Source organism: Chaetodon trifascialis, chromosome 4, assembly GCF_039877785.1.
Source record: "Chaetodon trifascialis isolate fChaTrf1 chromosome 4, fChaTrf1.hap1, whole genome shotgun sequence".
Lineage (NCBI taxonomy): Eukaryota > Metazoa > Chordata > Actinopteri > Chaetodontiformes > Chaetodontidae > Chaetodon > Chaetodon trifascialis.
The window spans coordinates 29,735,301-29,753,697 of record NC_092059.1 but is presented as its reverse complement, the minus strand read 5'-3'; the positions used below and the strand labels follow the sequence as shown (position 1 = coordinate 29,753,697).

At 41.8% G+C, this 18,397-nt stretch overlaps 1 protein-coding gene across 1 annotated transcript in view; it reads left to right on the top strand.

The window, feature by feature from the left end:
• The window catches only part of arhgap39 (Rho GTPase activating protein 39), a 136,343-nt gene that overhangs the window by 114,394 nt on the left and 3,552 nt on the right, over nucleotides 1-18,397 (top strand). The window contains exons 3-8 of the mRNA XM_070961034.1: nucleotides 2,206-3,499; nucleotides 7,797-7,961; nucleotides 10,854-11,039; nucleotides 13,050-13,263; nucleotides 15,197-15,270; nucleotides 18,064-18,263. Of these exons, the coding sequence (XP_070817135.1) occupies nucleotides 2,206-3,499; nucleotides 7,797-7,961; nucleotides 10,854-11,039; nucleotides 13,050-13,263; nucleotides 15,197-15,270; nucleotides 18,064-18,263 (2,133 nt within the window). The remainder of the gene's footprint in view (nucleotides 1-2,205; nucleotides 3,500-7,796; nucleotides 7,962-10,853; nucleotides 11,040-13,049; nucleotides 13,264-15,196; nucleotides 15,271-18,063; nucleotides 18,264-18,397) is intronic.

Genomic DNA, 18,397 nt, shown 5'->3' with positions numbered 1-18,397 from the left:
GCAGGTTGATGCTACAGTGAGGGAGACAGATGGAGACATATTGGAAAAGTCAATGAATATCTAAATTCATTTGAAGGTCAAGTGATCATGAATAATTTGAGAATAAAGACAGAAAGAAAAATGGTCACTGTGCAGTTAGGACTGGGAGACAGAAAAGGCTGGCAGATAAAAGGGAGAATGGGTAGACACATGATGGAGAAAGAGAAGCTGGAAAGCAGAGAGGTGGATGAAGTGAGGAAGAAAGAAAGTGGGTTAGAGTCTAGAACATGTTGTAATAGATGCCAGGGCAACCCTGTAATGGTTTATCCTATCCTCTTTGTTACCCTCTCTCAAATAAATGCATATTCACAAGTACATCCACAAGTAGACAAACACTCACTCTGCCACTGAGCACTGGCCCTGGGGATCAATGTGCGGAAGCATTTGGAAACAGAGAGTGGCCAGTGCTGTAATCGATGTCACACTTCACTCCCTCTCGCCCAGTTCACCTTTTGTTCTTCGTCCCACACCACTCCCCCCCCCCCACTTGTTGTCTGACAAACAAACAGAATGTGAGGGCCCCCTCACTGAGAGGAATATCTGAGTGAATGTGAATGATTAAGTAAAGGTCTGTTGTTGCCAGAGGCTGCTGTTTGGTGGATTTTATCTGTGGCACACTAAAACCTCCTGCAATACTTTGCTTCTAGTGAACCATGATGGATTAAAAACAGATTGTAAATAACACTGGAACTTATTTAACATTTTCATGTTTTAAAATATGTTCTTTGATTGAAGTCAATTTCCAGAATTTGAAATTAAGTCCTGTTAGAATTTTTAATTTCAAATTAGTGTAAAGTTATACGTTATTTTTCAGTTTGAAAATGAAAAGTTCATTTTCACTATAAATTGAGTTTTTGGAAAAACTGTGACTTTTTTGTCTCACCATAATCAATTGCACAAATGGGGCTCAGGTATGGAGCAAGAGCAGTTACTTTAAATTGGAAAATGGAAACATCGTCTTTGAAACACTTGTCCTAGAAACAGTTGGGTTGGCACTGTTTTCTCTTACAGAAAGTGGAAACCAGTGAAAAGTGAAAAATAAAATTAGTGTGTCACACAAAATAGTGTCATTTACATATCTGCATACTAATGAGAAAATGTAACTCCTCTGGCCCGAAGGTCTACTCCATAGCCTGGGGCTCAGAACTAGCATACAGCATTGGTTTCCACTAGTTCATCTGAAACGCGTAGAACTGAGCTGGGTTTAAGTTTTTTAACTAACATTATGGTAGTCTGGCTGAGGTCTGCTGGAACAAGCACTAACCTTAGCTAATGTTGGCTATCATAGCTAATGTCAGCTATTAGAGCTAACATTAATTAATGTCAGCTATCATAGCTAATGTTAGGCAGAGAGAAATAGACCTATTTGCAGTTTGGGAGTTCCAGATGAACTTGTGAAATTCATAGTCATAGTGGTAAATAAAAGATGCTTTTAGGCTGCTCCAAGCATCCATAATGTAACTGCATGACAAGCATCAAAATCCAGACCAGTACTTCCTTCAGTGCCAACATGACTTTTTCCAACTGTGTTCAATTTTTTTCATTGTAATAACCTACATTCACTGTTCTAGCCCCATATTAACAGAACAGACTTTCACACAGTCTCCTCATAAACATTCATTGTTTTGCACTCAGTTGTTCACATAAATGTGAGACTGATTAAAAATGAAAAATAGAGCTTGAGAGAGAAATTCAGACCCCATGTAATTTCACACCTCGTCACACCTGACAAATCACTGTGTAAAGCATGTGTGGTTGTTGGATTGTGAGTTTAAATCTATTACTCAAAGTCAACTTGCTTGAACATATTTCATCAGCTGACCAGTATCACCATTGCAGAGCCTTGCACTTTCAATGCAGTTTAACTGCCATATTGCTATTAGACTGTTCAACATAACCAGAATAGAACAGCAAGATATTCTGGCAAAAAGTTAAGCAATCTAGATGATTATTACAGTTGGCACCAAGGATATGAGGTGGAACAAGAACATATAGGAAATACAGCTTCTTCAAATTATTACCAAGCCCTGTAGAGTGAATGTGACAGATAGCTCTTTATCACTCTGCCCCCGACCCCTAATTCAACCTTTCTTCCCTTCCATTTCTCCTCTCTTGTCTTCTCCTCTGTCCTCTTCCCCCCTCTTCTTATCTTATCTCTTCTCTCAGAACTTCTCCCTTCAGGTGGAACACTGGTACAAAGGAGCGAATGCTGATCAAGGTGACAGACAGAGAACCGAGCTTCTTGGCCCACCAGGGAAATGGTTTCTCCCCCTGTGACCCCCCCACCCCTGGTCCTCCATGTGGAGGGGGCACAACCTCACGAACCCGCCGTTCCTCTGGAGGAAACCCGCCTTCAGAACCGGACGGTTCCCCCATTATCTACGCTGACCGCCGTCAGTCTCCCTTCCTAAAGAGGGCTGAGTTGGGCAGCACAACCACCCACCGCCGCTCCTCAGCTGATTCCCAGCCTCCCTCGCCCCGCTATGCGTATGAACCCCCACTGTACGAGGAGCCACCTTCAGAGTATCAGCCCCCTCCCATCTATGAGGAGCCTCCCACTGATATGCACCTCTCTGACTCCTCCTCCCTTTATGGCACCGGCAAGTCACCTGCACGCAAGTCTTCAGCCCCCCTCTATCACTCACCCAAGCAGGGCCAGTCGCCCTACGGCCAGCTGGTTCTGACTAGGCAGAAATGTCCAGAAAAGACCCAGAGTCTGGAGTACAGTCCTGTGGGGAAGGAGTACGTCAAGCAGCTGGTGTACGTAGAGCAATCCTCATCCAGCCCTCGCTTCAAGACTGCCGACCGCTTGCTTCGTTATGGCACCACAGGGGGATATGGTGGCTCATATGGGGGGTCCTATACTCTGCAGCATAGCCAGTCTTTGATCAGGGACCCCCGCCTACTGCTGGACTACAGTGGGGAGGGTGGAGAAGGAGACCAGAGGTTGCTTTATGAGGACTCCATATCCTGGACGTCCAGCCAGACCCATTCCCTTTCCTCATCCTCTACAGGTGGTCCTGGGGCTTTCTCTCCCGGAGGTAACCGTAAACGCAAGAGCCGCAAGCCATCCCTCCCCCAGGAGCTGGCACGCTGCGGGAGGCTGGAGGGAGAGCTGGCAGGCACAGCATCTGAGGCGATGCTGGCCCAGGCCAGACTGGCGTGGGAGGCCCAGCAGGTGATGAAACAGAGGAGCAGTTGGGACTCAGGCCAGGGAGGGGGAGTGGCCCAGGGCAGTGGCTCCAAAGATGGCTATGAGAGTGACGGGGCAGTGCCTCTGCCATTACCAGGACCAGTGGTGAGGGCATTCAGTGAGGATGAGGCACTGGCACAGAGCGACGGTCACCACTGGAAACGCAGCAACTTTGATCGGCTTGGCTTCCCCCAGGCCCTATTGGAGAAAAGCCTCTCTGTGCAGACCAACCTGGCCTCCCCTGAGCCTTACCTCCACCCCTCACAGGTACTGCGGCATGCTGGGACTCTGTGTCCGTATTTAAGATAATTCCAGTTTATGACAACTTGAATTGTAATTTCTGACAGTTTAAAAGCATCTGACTATCTGACTATTCATGTTTCTGGCCCCAACTTTGTTGTAGTGATGTCACCATATTCCCAAATCCATGTTCCAATTACTTTGATGAGGAAAATCATATTATAACAGATAAAAATGATGGACAGAACTACCAAAAGAAATTTCTATTACATCAAAAATGTTTAATGGAAAAAGGTGCTACAAATTCTCACTAAATAAATGTCCAGTGTTAATGAAAAAAATGACAGAATTCTGATATGATAGATGTAGCTGTAGATGTGTGTCCTCATGTAATAATTGTAAGGTGAAAGATATATTTGAGTTAGACACTGATTTTATACAAAAGTATGCTGATATTCACAGCAGCATATGTAACACATATGATATGTTTCATAGCATCAAATGTAAAAGCATTTGATGCTATGAATCATGAGATACTTCTAAGTAAACAAAAGCTATCTTTTCCAAACAAACTCTCAGCTGATTTAAAGTATATCCTGACTGTGCAGTATGTAAAAATGAATATTATGACATGACCCCTTTGAAACTGCAAAATTTGCATATAACTAGGTTCCATTCTGAGAACACAAAAAAAGGGATCATTTTTTAGGCTTAAACTTCAACAAAGGTTCAACAATTTTATAAATTTCTTTTGACTTTTAAGTATTTGAATGGCCTTGCCCCAGAACTAGTCAGTGAAATGATCTTAAAATATAACAGTAAAGGAGCCACTATGAGGGGAGTAGTTTGTGGAGACTGCAAATCAGCAAAATCCAAAACAGCATTCCGCCAGTCCTCATCTTCAGTTAAAGGCCCACAGATTTGGAATTCCCTGCCATCAGAGTTGAAAACATTAGTTGATTTTAAAGCATTTAATGCTAAGTAAAAACTAAGACTTGAACAAAGGCTAACAAAGGTTAAAACTGTGATACACGGGTGTACAGTTGAGGCCGAAATGATTAGCCCCCTTATGAAATTAGACAAAACTCTTGATTTCTCCATGGAAATGATCATTAACAACAAGTGTTTAGAGTGTATTTGTTTCCAAAATAAAGACAAAATGTCCACTAAGTTTGATTAGGATATTTTATTGATACACTGAGTTGAAATAAGAAAGGGCAAAAATGAGACATCCAAAATTATTAGCCCCCTGGCCATTAATAGTCAATAGTGTACCCTTTCTGAGCCACAACTGACAACAACCTCTTAGAGAAGTTCTTTACTAGGTTGGCATAGGTCTCCTGAGGGATTTTGGCCCATTCGTCTATTGCAAATTGCTCCAGCTGGTCCAAATTGTGTGCTTTCCAAGCATGGACATTCACTTTGAGCACCCACCACAGATTCTCAATAGGATTGAGGTCTGGGCTCTGTGCAGGCCACTCTAGGACATTGGTTTTGGTATCCTTCAGAAACTGTTGGACCAATTTCGATGTATGCTCTGGGTCATCGTCCTGTTGGAGGACCCAGCGACGACCTAAGGCTAGACTACAAGCAACATGCTACTGTTATCCCTCAAAATTTCAACATAATTTTCTTTTTTCATGATGCCCTGCACCCGAACAAGGCTCCCTCTGCCTGAGGCTGCAAAACAGCCCCACAGCATGATGCTCCCATCACTATGTTTAACTGTGGGAACTGTGTTCTTAGGGTCGAAGGCCTCTCCCTTTCTTTGCCAAACATAAGCAATATCCATGTGCCCAAACAGTTCCAGTTTAGTCTCATCAGACCAAAGTACAGACTTCCAAAACTCATCTTTACCTTTCAAATGTTCATGGGCAAACCTCAGTCTGGCTTTGATGTGCCGCTCTTTGAGTGCAGGAGTTCTTCTTGGTCGATGGCCCAGAAGCCCACCATGATGGAGAGCCCACACAACTGTGTTCCTTGAAACATCAACTCCAGAAGAGGCCAGGTCAGCAACAATCAACTTGGGAGCTGTCTGGGGCTTCTTGCTGACATCTCTGACTATTTTCCTCTCTAGAGTTCTTGAAATCTTGTGCTTACGACCACGCCCGGATTTGTTTCTTACGGAATTTGTCTCCTTGTATTTGGCAATGATGCAACATACAGCGGTTCTAGACACTGTGACACGCTTGGAAATGGTAGTATAGCCTTCCCCTTTATCATGAGCCTCCACTATCTTCTTTCTGAGCTCATGACTGATTTCCTTTGTCTTTGGCATGATGAGTAAATGTAGTCCCTTTCAATAATGTGTTTAAGTGCCCTGCTCCTTGGAGTCCTTTAATGCAGATTGAATGCTCAGGTGTTGTTAGGAAGCCAATTGACTACACAGGTGTGGTTTGAAAGCTGATTGGTTAATTAGATGTGTTTTGAAAGCAAATTTTCACATGGGGGAGTAATATTATTGACCACCCCATCATGGGGGCTTTTTGACCATTTGATATAAAGCAAGCCTAAAAATGTATTTTATATTCTAAAATGTACCAAAAGCTACTAAATGGCATTGGTGAATGTTTGATTATATCAACTTTTATCAGAGCTGCAAACATTGGGAAGAATTTTAGGAAAATGATCCATAATTCCTGGGGGGCTAATAATTTTGGCCTCAACTGTATATTGGCAACATATCCTCACTCCCAAACTCACATAAGGACACTTGCTCACCCTTTGGCGTTACTTTTTAAGGCCCGTTATTGTCAAGTTAATGCTGTCAAGTTAGCAGTAATAAATATACATCAGCCAGTTAGCAGCATCCAGTTAGACTTTCAAAATAAGTCATGCTGAGAACAAAAATAAACACATGGTTAACAATGGGAAATGATTGAACTTTGGTTGTGTTTATGCACCAAAACTGTTTGGTTGGTTTCATCACCGACATGGTTAATCTTTATATCCCACTGCTGAGAAGCAGCTGTAACTCCTCCTCTTTTTTTGCCCTAAAAGTATCTGGGTCTATTCACACAAAAAAACTTATTGTCGATAAGTAGATAGTGGCACTATAACAACAAACTTTCCATTTTGGCTTGTAACATTTGGACCATAAGTCTCAGAAACAAAACACTTTTTTCCTGGATTCTGTGGGTTCAGACAAATCTATCTCTCTAAGCCATGCCCCCTGGAGGATCAGAAGATTTTCTGACATTCTGAGTTTTGTCTAAATCAGTTTTTTAGCTACTCCTCATAGAAATTTTGAGCAATCAGCAAAATTGTAACATAATATTCGCAGCTATATTTTCATTAGTTTACAATCACCTGGAAATGAAAAAAAAAAAAAATCAGTCAGGACCACTATAGTCTAAGTATATTTTTTAATACAGCATACATGAATATAGCATACATTACATTTCAATTCAATTCAATTCAATTCAATTTTATTTGTGTAGCGCCAAATCACAACAAAAGTTGTCTCAGGACACTTTCCATACAGAGCTGGTACAGGCCGAGCTCTTTTATCTACAGAGACCCAACAGTTCCCTCATGAGCAAGCACTTGGCGACAGCGGCGAGGAAAAACTTCCTTTTAACAGGCAGAAACCTCAGGCAGAACCAGACTCTGGGTGGGCGGCTATCTGCCTCGACCATTTGGTGGTATGACTCAGTTCTGGGACCTCCCTGCCTTTTCAAAAGCCTGAAGCCAAGAGAGCCCCTCTCTGCTCCTCGATTTGCCTACATGGAACAGCCATAGCAGGGAGAGCAGCCGCAAAGACCCCTAAGGGAACAGAACAGAGCATTTAGCCGTGATTACCTCACTGCAACCTATGGTCAATTCAGAAGTCTGTCTCTCTATATTTTTTAAAATATACAAAATCAGTTGACATCTGCAGAAGTCTCCACTCAAATGCTACCAAAAGTGATTCACAGTCTCCATGGTAAACATTGTTTAGCCTACTTTCTCCCATGCAGTATTTATTTTGCAGTCGCTGCAAGGAGGACGATGCCATCAAAGGCTCTTGTAGCTGTGATGTCCATGGCCGTCTTTGAATAACTTTTCTTGCATTATTTTTTTGGTGATCCACAGCTGTTACTTTCAAGTGCTATTTCAATCATGGTACTGAGGAATAAATGGACTCTTTGTTACACTGAAATAACCTTGTGAATACTGACGTATTAACACGTCAGTATTAATCCCAGTCAACTCCCTCTGATTACCAAAGAAACTTTCAGCTCTCCAGATATTCTAAATGTTCTACAGCAGTAGATGAATGACATTTCCTGTTTCCTTTCTCCCTCTCTGTCTTTCCTCCTCTCTCTGTTTCCTCACCTGTTAGTCAGAGGACCTTGGAGCTTGTGCCCAGTTTGAGGCCAGTAGAAATGCCAGGAATATGATGCCAAGCGCCAGCTGTGGCATTTTCCCAGAATTCACCCTGAGAAAGCCCTCCTCAGAGACCGACATCGAGAACTGGGCATCCAAGCACTTCAACAAACACACACAGGTACTGTTGTGTATCTCACTTTGAATGAATTTGCATGACATCATCCACATCACAGTGTACCTGCCTCGTTCCATTTGTGGTTCCATTTGATTTTGTTGGTATTGCTGTCTTTATTATTTTTGTGGAACAATGTTGGTCTTAAAATAGTTTAGTTTCTTAAAATAGTTTAGTCTTGTGTGTAAGTGTACTGCGGTGAAAGACATGTTCATGTCATTTCACTTCATCGAGTTTCACCATTTAGCTCATATGTCATATACCATTTATTTGCCAACTTTTATATGTAATGTCAGATGTAAGAACAGTCTGTTAAACACTGCTTAAAATGCTACTGTTGATCTCTTACATGGGGGGCCACTGCAAAGCCCTGTTCAATCAGCTGATCACTAATCAGGTTTAGCTACTGAAAAAATAATACACAAGTAGAGCTCGAGAACTCATTCTTGACATTGAAAAACAACATCTTTAACAGCAATTGTGTGGCATGTACAAGTAAAATACCATTACATACCAATTAGGCATTTACATACTCCTACCCTGCTACCATAAATATACTATAGCCATAGTTTGTTAATTAGGAGAAGGACGTCAAGCCCAGAGGGACTCAGTGTGTTAATGACTGGTTGCCATACCTTGATGAACCCCTTCATACTGTCATGTAAAATAGCTAATTTCTCCAAAGTTTATTCTTTCTTGCTATATACAGCAATATTATAATTACCTTGGCAGTGCCCTTACTTTGTCCAGCATTGTCCACCTCAGCTGCTGGCACACTGAAGGGGTGATGAACTCAAAATCATAGGCAAGCAGAGTGACCGCTCCATCTTTCACTCTTCTCAAAGATGTAAAAGATGTCAAAAATGTAACTTCGGCCATTTCGAAACATATGCTGTACACTTAGCCACATATGGCTTCTCTGTGGACCCTATCTCAAATGTGATTGCAATGTGTCTTGGTTCAGGCTGCATGTAAATCAGGCCCAGAAGGAGGTGATAGTGCACCTGAAGCTGTTTGGTAACTTACAAAAAAAAAACCAGAAGAAGAATAACTTAGTTTAACTTAATTTAGTTACAACACTGGCAGTTAAACTTGTGTTAGCTAACAGCAACAAAAACACATGGATGAATTGCATTTATCAGCTATGAGTAAGACAAAAGTTTTGTTGTCTTTACAGTTCGTGCTCATGTCACTCCCTCACCCACACTGATCATTCAGTGGCTGAACTGATAAAGGGTCAGACAAATGCTTGTGTTTGATTGTATGTATTGGAATGTCTAGAAAAGTTCTTGTTGCTTTAATGAGATGTGATGTTCCTCAGAGGTTCAGGCTGCTAAGGAAGGATCTGGTATCTTCACTGTTTACCTTAATTCAGTGGTATATAGGTCTGAATGAAAATGTCTAAATTCTGCATTGCTGTCTATAGAACTGGTTAACAGGCTCCCCTGATCTCTCGTCACTGGTATGGTACTAATAGTATCCCTCTGTTTTATCTATGTATGTAGCCAGCATTCTACTTGCTTTGCCCCCCCTTCTCTGTAGGGCAAAATCAGCTTTCTCACTGAGGATAGAGTGAAAATCCTATTGAGACAGGTTAGGGAGGGTACATTGGAAGGTGTTGGATTTTGTGTTCTCTGCTGCTTTTCTAATTCAGTTTGTTTTTTTTGTTTTTTTTTTCTTAAAGGGGCATGTTGGAGATATGTCCTCTAAGGAAAGCTTTCATGGCTTCCATTGAAGCCACTGAAGGGGCTGCGGGTAAACTGGTTTCTTTAAAGAGGGTAATTTGGGCTCTTAACAATTCTCTGAAGTCAGTATCCAGTAAAGGGCTTGAATTCATTCTACATTTTGGGATCCTATTACATTTGTTAAAGGGGATTGCCGACCATGACATGAGCATAATCTGAGATGTGAATACATCCTATGCTGCAGGATATCAAGGAGTATAAGTTATCCATGCTCTATAGTTTCATATATATATATATATATGTGTGTGTGTGTGTGTGTGTGTGTGAGAGTGCTTCACAAGTTTGTGTGTGTGTATACACACACACACACACACACACACACACACACACACACACACACACACACACACACACACACACACAAACTTGAGAAGCGCTCTGCCCACTTTTTGAGTGAGGCCAGGTGTGAAGCCATCTTTGTACTTTGCTGTGAATCTGCATCACAATCATCCTGGTCCATACAAGCAAAAAGAGCTGAGGTGTGTGAAGTGCGTGAAATTTTGTTTTTTGCCTGTGTTATTTATTGGCTATAGGTCCATAGTCCCTGCAGTTTTACCATACCCCTCGAAGAGTTCACTGATTACTTGTATTACTGTTCTGTAATACTGTTCCGGCTCACCCAACCGGTCGAGGCAGATGGCCGCCCACCCAGAGTCTGGTTCTGCCCGAGGTTTCTGCCTGTTAAAAGGAAGTTTTTCCTCGCCACTGTCGCCAAGTGCTTGCTCATGGGGGAATTGTTGGTTCTCTGTAGATAAAAGAGCTCTGCCTGTACCAGCTCTAAATGGAAAGTGTCCTGAGACAACTTCTGTTGTGATTTGGCGCTATACAAATAAAATTGAATTGAATTGAATTGAATTAATGAGCTTTTATTATTTGTTACACTTTGAGAATTCTAACAAATGCATTTTGTAACTAGAATTTTCTTGATTAACCTAAATTCTACACATGTATGCACAGTATTTTCCATCAGAATCAAATGTTTATGCATTTTCAGAAGTTTCTGGTTATTCTGCTTAAGTCTGTGTTTTGGATTCCATTTATTACCATGAGGAAATCCAAGCAGTGTTTGGAGGGAGATGAAATGGCAGGTGCCTCTCTTCTAACCGTCTCTGTTCCTCTTGTGTTTCTCTCCTTACTTTATTTATTTACTCAGGGTCTGTTTAGAAGAAAGGTGTCCATTGCCAACATGTTGGCCTGGAGCAGTGAGCCCATCAAGAAGCCCATGATTGTGACCTCAGACCGCACTGTGAAGAGGGAAGCAGTGGACATCTTTAAGCTCATCCAGACCTACATGGGAGACCGTCGCTCCAAGGCTGACCCCCTCTTTGTGGCTCTGGAGGTCTGTGGACAGCCTGAGCCATTACTTTAACTAACTCCTTCATGTCTCACCTTGATCTGTTGGTAGTGATTTTACTTTTCCATGATGTCCTTGGTCCGAACATGACTCTTCATTTTCAGGCATTAGGACTCCAAAGTTTCATGGTCGCAACACCATCATTAAGAAATCATTTGGAATCTGTACAGAAGTGTAATCCAGTGTGTGAGGGATAACCTGACTCCTCTCTGCAAGACTGCTGAAGTGCGCAGGAGGCTTCACGCTGTGAAGCTGTGTCCTTGTTCACAGTGTGCACAGTGTTGACACATTATCACCTCATCAGTTGATATGGTGAATGTGTTAGCAGACACTTGCCTACTTACGCATCCAGCAGATGCAGAGCAACATTGTCATTCATCTGGAGTGATGTTTGTGTACACCTGATGAATGTAGGTCCAAATTTCACTCACTTTTGGTCTGTACCAAAAATATCTGGCTCTTTAGCTGCTAAATGCTCAACTATGTTGACCAGCTAGTGACTAACTTTGTGTGCGTTTGTTTGCTGTAGCACACAGCATATAGTAGGATAATCAGGGTTTTTATTTTTTCACTTAAAACAGCTGACTGCTGCAGCTGGAAAACAGGTTGATGAGAATGAAAACAGTTAAGTTGTGGGCAATAAAACTTAAACATGGTGGCTGAAAGAGCTCAATGCACTACAACCTAAGAAAACACAATGCACAAAACAAACAAATACAAAAAGAACAAATTAAGTGTTTTCACAGCACACTAGAAAGCACAGCTTGGACACACTTGTTGTTTCCGTGGTTTGTGACTCCTGCAGTTATTGAAGTGAAGTCTCACCTGAAGCATCACCTGTTCATCGCTTTTCTGGTATTTTGTTTTGTACTGTTTATACACTGTGCATATGTGCAGTCTGATCTGTAGCATGCACTTTCCTAAAGTGTTTTTGAACTTGAAGATTAAAGTAAATTTTAAGCAAGGAAAAAAAAACCAGCATTAATAATCAGGTGCATGAGTGATGGCAGAGTGGAGCTTGTTATGAATGACTGTTGGAGTGACCAAATGCACAAGGTTTCCTGTATTCAATCCACCAGTGAAGGGTGTCGTCTCACTGATATGTTTTGTGTGGGAGTTTCGACGCTTCTCCTTGATGCACTATGAATAGTCCACGAGGACACAAAAGAACTCTTTGAATTGACATGCACAGGTTGCACAGCGGCATCTTGTGTCCACAGTCGTCAAAGCAGCTTCATTCGTAATTCAATACGTGAAAAATAACAATGACTGCGTGACTTGGTGACAGAGCATAGAGCATCAACCTTGGATGTCTTTCCAAAACAAATCAGTTCTATATGTTACACATGGTCCCAGAGAGGTGGTGGTGGGAGGCAACATAGAAGTAGGTAAAAAATCCCCCCTTAAGAAACATGATACTGTTCAATGTGTAACTTTCTAAACATTGAAGCTGAGATTATCACTTAATCATTACAATATTAGGCATCTGTCAACTATACCTGGAGATATAGCCTGTCGACACTGGTGGCAGAATAGGGAACAAATCGTGTCCAACATTTCAGTGTCCTCTGGAAACACTTCTGTTGTTGTGTTGCATATTTGCAGCACGTTTCTGCATTTGCAGTGTGTTTTGTAAACACTGTGCATGCATTTTTCTTAATTTGCTTGTATTTTGTCTATTTGCACATGTTTTTTTAAGTTGCAGTGCATTCAGGATACAGGATAAAAAGCGCCACAGTTCTGTGTGGGTTTGTCACTGTGAGCAACACCTCACATAATGATCTGAGCCATTGCTAGTGTGAACATATTGATGAGGGCTGCTGTCAAAGTAGGTAATACAGTGGTGGCTGTGTGTCTGTCATCTTATTTAGATGTTTTTCTGTCCCCCGGTGGCCAACAACAGCCTCTGAAATGATCGTGAAGTTTCATCAACAACTGCAGTCATGAATTTTCATGCTATACAGCTTAACTCACCTGTCTGCCTGTGTCTGTCAGGTGGTGGTGCGTGGGTGGAGCAACCAGGGTCTGCGTGATGAGCTCTACATCCAGCTGTGTCGTCAAACTACGGAAAATTTCCGCTATGACAGCCTGGAGCGAGGCTGGGAGCTGATGGCCATCTGTTTGGCCTTCTTTCCCCCCACACCCCGCTTTCACACCTACCTAGAGGGCTACATCTATCGACACATGGACCCTCTCAACGACACCAAGGGTGAGGGAGCAACACACAGGCACACACAGACGCCATTCACTGCCAGTGATACAGGGTTATGGAGACGTAGCTTTGAATGACAGTGGTCATCTCAATACCTCTGTCTGACCATCCACTGCTTTTGTGTTAACTACTATCTCACATTGTTATGAAGTTCATTTTATGTAGTAATGGTCTCTAGAGGATGGTTCCTAACCAAAATTTCCCTTTGTTCAGCAGTTTGGTCCATGACACTGTCACAAAAACTTATGTTGTTGTTGTGGATGGTCATGCCTACTAGAGGATAAACCTGATGATGATTTTGTTGACTCTGACCTGCACTGAGGACAGTCTTTGTGAAACTCCAGGATAAAAGACAGATAGGATGAAAAATGATACAGATACACAATCCAACAAATGTCTTCAGACAAGTTACTACTCTTATTTCAAACAGAAAATCATTAATCTGCAAACCCAAATTTGCACAACATCAGTAGCTGTAGAAAGACCTGTATTGACAAACAACATGTCAGTAACAAAATACCATCCCACAACTACTGCCCGTGAGCAGGAGACACAGTGAAAAGACATCAACAGTGCAGTTTAAACGTGTCACAATTAGGCAGAGTAAAGCACTGTACTGTTGCTCTGCTGGGCAGCACGGTGGCGCAACAGGTAGTGCGCATGCCTCACAGCAAGAAGGCTGCCGATTCGATCCCCGGACAGGGGCCCTTCTGTGTGTAGTTTGCAGGTTCTTCCTGTGCATGCGTGGGTTCTCTCCGGGCACTTCGGCTTCCTCCCACAGACCAAAAACATGCTCATTAGGTTAATTGGTGACTCTAAAATTGCCCCTAGGTGTGAGTATGAGTGTGATTGTGAATGGTTGTTTGTCTTGTGTGTCGCCCTGCAATCGACTGGCGACTGGTCCAGGGTGTACCCCGCCTCTCGCCCATTGACAGCTGGGATAGGCTCCAGCCCCCCCGCAACCCTGAAAGGGATAGGCGGTATAGAAAATGGATGGATGGATGGTGCTCTGCTTCCCCCCACAGGTGGACAGAATGAATAACAGAATACTCTGATCAGCTGGACCAGTTTTGGTGCAGAATGAGTCCAAAATCAGACTTTGCTTCCCTCTTTATACAAACAGTTTACATTTGTTCCGAAATACTGAAGTTTTAACAATATGTCTGTTTTATTTTTAAATGATAAAAAATTGACCTTAAGATTATTTTGTCAGTACTATTCCCAAGTTCAGGAATTAACTTTCAAGCACTCAAGAAACTGTATTTATTCTTATTTACACAATTACGGCAAATCTCCCATATATATATATATATATATGTGTGTGTGTGTGTGTGTGTCTATATATATATATATATATATATATATATATATATATATATATATATATATATATATATATATATATATATATATATATATATATATATATATATATATATATATATATATATATAGACACACACACACACACACACACACACACATACATACATACATACATACATACATACATATAGACACACACACACACATATATATATATATATATATATATATATAGACACACACACACACACACACACACACACACACACACACATATATATGTGTGTGTGTGTGTGTGTGTGTGTGTATGTATGTATGTATGTATGTATGTATGTATGTATGTATGTATGTATATATTTGATGAAATAAATCTGGATTAGGTGGCCAGTCAATGCTACCCCAGCTACCCCTCTTGCTCTACCCCTGCATTGACTCTGTTCCTCTGATCCTCTGCTGAAGTGTGCAGGCAGCTTCACCTCTTGTCCTTTATTCACAAATTCCAGCTTCTTGAACTGAATGAAATTCTTTCTATTGAACCAGTATATGTATGCAATATAATGCAAAATAAGAAAAATGGTGTAATGTTTTTTCTCTGTTGTTCCAGGAGTGGCCATTAGCAGCTATGCTAAATATTGCTACAGGAAGCTGACAAAAGCTGCTCTTACCGGAGCCAAGAAGGTAAGCAGCTTTGTCTCTGTCTGTCTGTCTTCATGTTGTCAGTTCTGCTCACATCAAACAGCAAATTGCATTTTCCTGTTAATATTCTAAATCTTGTTGTCAAGAAATCCGATGAAAAGAGCAAAAGCAACAATGTGTGAAGTCTGTTTTTCAACACTTTATGACTTCATTAAATTATGACTTTATTTCTCTACACTGTCTGTAGTTCAGGTCCATTGGTTCCTACTGAACATCGAAATCTGGTTTGAGAAATATAGAATATCATCAGAATTCTCCTTTAAAAGTAGGGGCAGCTTTGGCTCAGGTAGAGCAGGTTGTCCACCAATCAGAAGGTCACGGGCTCGATCCCTGGCTCCTCCAGCCTCCATGTCAAGGTGTTGACAAGATACTGAACTTCAAACTGCTGATGTGCACATATATCCATTGTTCCTGACTTGTTTGAAATGTGACTGTGTTGAAACATGCAAATACACATTTCCTATTTACACTTTTGCAGTCTCCCCATGCAGTGAGGAGGATAATGGAACACAGATCTTGTTCCAGTTCTCTCTCTTGAGTATTTTTGCTGTGTGTCATGGTCTACAACCTGTAAGCAACCTTTGGAAATATTGGCGTAGTTGCTGAAAATGAAGCACATGGACATGAAATCATTTTGCAAATTTGGACTTTTGGAGACACTCCAAACAAATTGGAAAGAGTCACACCTTCAGGTATCTGTTCTAGCTTATGACAGAGCCAGGTCAGAGCTGCTGGGCTACACAGTGCTGATATTTTAGGCCTCACCACTAGGGCTGGGCGATAAAACGATAGCAATATGTCTCACAATAGACACGTCATCAATATCAATAAAAAATGCGTTCGATAAAACATACTCGATATTTTTTCTTCGTCGGAAGAAACCTGAAGTTGCTAAGCAAGGTTGGTTGCATGAACAAAGGCACTCGCTCTCAGGTAACCGAGCAACGTAGGGAGTAATCGCTGATCAATGAGAGAGACACGCTAACACGCCAATCATGTAACATTATCAAGTTCGGTTGCGCCATCTTGTTGTCTCGTGTCTGATGCTTCGCGAGGAGTGAGATGAGAAATAGAAAGTGAGTCCTGCAGCGAGCAAAGAAATTGTCGATAAAACAGAGAAAGTCAGCTCGCCAGTATGGAGTTTTTTGGATTTTATATGTCGGACCGTAGTCAGACCAATGTGGTCTGTAACTTATGCAAGACTGTCGTCCCCACCAAGACCGGTGACACCACAAACTTGTTTAATCTCCTTAGCCACGCTCACGCTTTGGAGCGCAGCTGTATTCGCCAACGTCTGCCAACCGCAGCACCACCGCACAAGCAGCAGACCACCATGCAGAGGTATCTGCTTCAGTGCCTGATGACAAATCATCTAAAAGACACAAAGACATAACGGAGGCAGCGGCATATCATATAGCTAAAGACATGCTTCACTGAGCACTGAGGAGAAGTCAGGTTATAAACATCTCTTACACATCCTTTTTTTTTTTTAACACACTTGCAATAAAAATATAATTGAATAGTTCATGTATGTTTAGAGTAATACGAGTGACTAAAGTTGTTCATGTGTCTAGGCTGGTTTTATAGTTCAGTCAGTGTTACTGTGCTGTCTATCATGTTTGTTTGTTTGTTTGTTACAGATGTCAAGTCTACCTCAGTTTCTGCTATGTTTCCAAAACACTGCACATATCTGAAAACATTTTATTCAGCAGAAGGTGAATCAGCTTGTGAACTTTCTGCACAAAACCTGCAGAAAAAAAGTTCTCAGGTTTCTCTCTGTTTACATTTTTACACTTTTTTTACATTTATTATTTGAGTGTTTTCCAAGGTTGTGTTGACATTTCCTTTCTGCCTTGATAGCTGAGGGGATTATAATCAGAGGAAGGTTAAATTTAAAATAAAAATGTTTAAATTTAATGTATTTTTCTCCTGGTCCTTATTTTAAATAGGTCATAAAAAATATCAATAATTATTGATATCGACCAATATAAAACACTTTCAGCACTTTCATTTTTCAGCCATATCGCCCAGCCCTACTCACCACCTTCCTAATGCTTTTGTTGTTGAATTAAAGCAGCCAGCTCCCAACATGTGGTGGAAAGCCTGAAACCAGAAGAGTGGAGCCTGTTGCACATGATGCATTAATGTCCATAGTTTTGGCATTACATGTCACATGTGAGTGTACGTGTATTTTTGCGTGTTTGTTTATATAAGTGTGCTGACAGGCGGCAGTTTTCGGAGGACTCCGAGGTGCTTGTCTGGTAGTAACCTGCTAACAGCGCATTAATGAGCTGTGTGTCCTGTGGCTGGACCAATGCCTTTCACACTGACAGCAGAACATTTAAGTGTTGTCTCCTCCCACTGATTTCTGGCCCACACCTTTCAAGTACTGAAGCTGTACTAATATTAACTCAGTTGTGTGTGTGTGTGTGTGTGTGTGTGTGTGTGTGTGTGTGTGTGTGTGTGTGTGTGTGTGTGTGTGTGTGTGTGTGTGTGTGTGTGTGTGTGTGTTGTGTGTGTGTGTCTGGCCATGTGTTACTCATGATGTGGGGACATAAATCTGTTTACAGAGTCACATTGTGGGGACTGGCCTTCCTTATGGAAGGTCCACATAACGTAACTCATTATATTTCAGGGTGAAGACTTGAGTTCAGGTTAAGGTTTTGACTAGGATCAGGGTTAGGCAAGTAGTGGTTATGATTAGGAAATGAATGTAAGTCCATGTAAGACAAATGGAAATACAATTGTGTGTGTGTGATGTGTGTGTCTCTCCAGGGTCTGCAGAAGCCCTGTCTGGAGGAGATCCAGCATGCCAGGAATGCCATCTTCAGTCCCTCCATGTTCGGCTCCTCTTTGGAAGAAGTGATGGCACTCCAGAAGGAGCGGTATCCAGACAGCCAGCTGCCCTGGGTGCAGACTCGCCTTTCTGAAGAGGTTCTGGGTCTCAATGGAGACCAGACAGAAGGCATCTTCAGGTGAGTGAGAGAAGGGAGCACACGGGAAAATAATGGTGGAAAGTAATGATATGAAGGAGGTGGAGTGTTTTCTGTTTTTTTCACAGGTGGCATCAAAACGTATTCTGCTGTTGAAGCTTTAATTAATGACTATC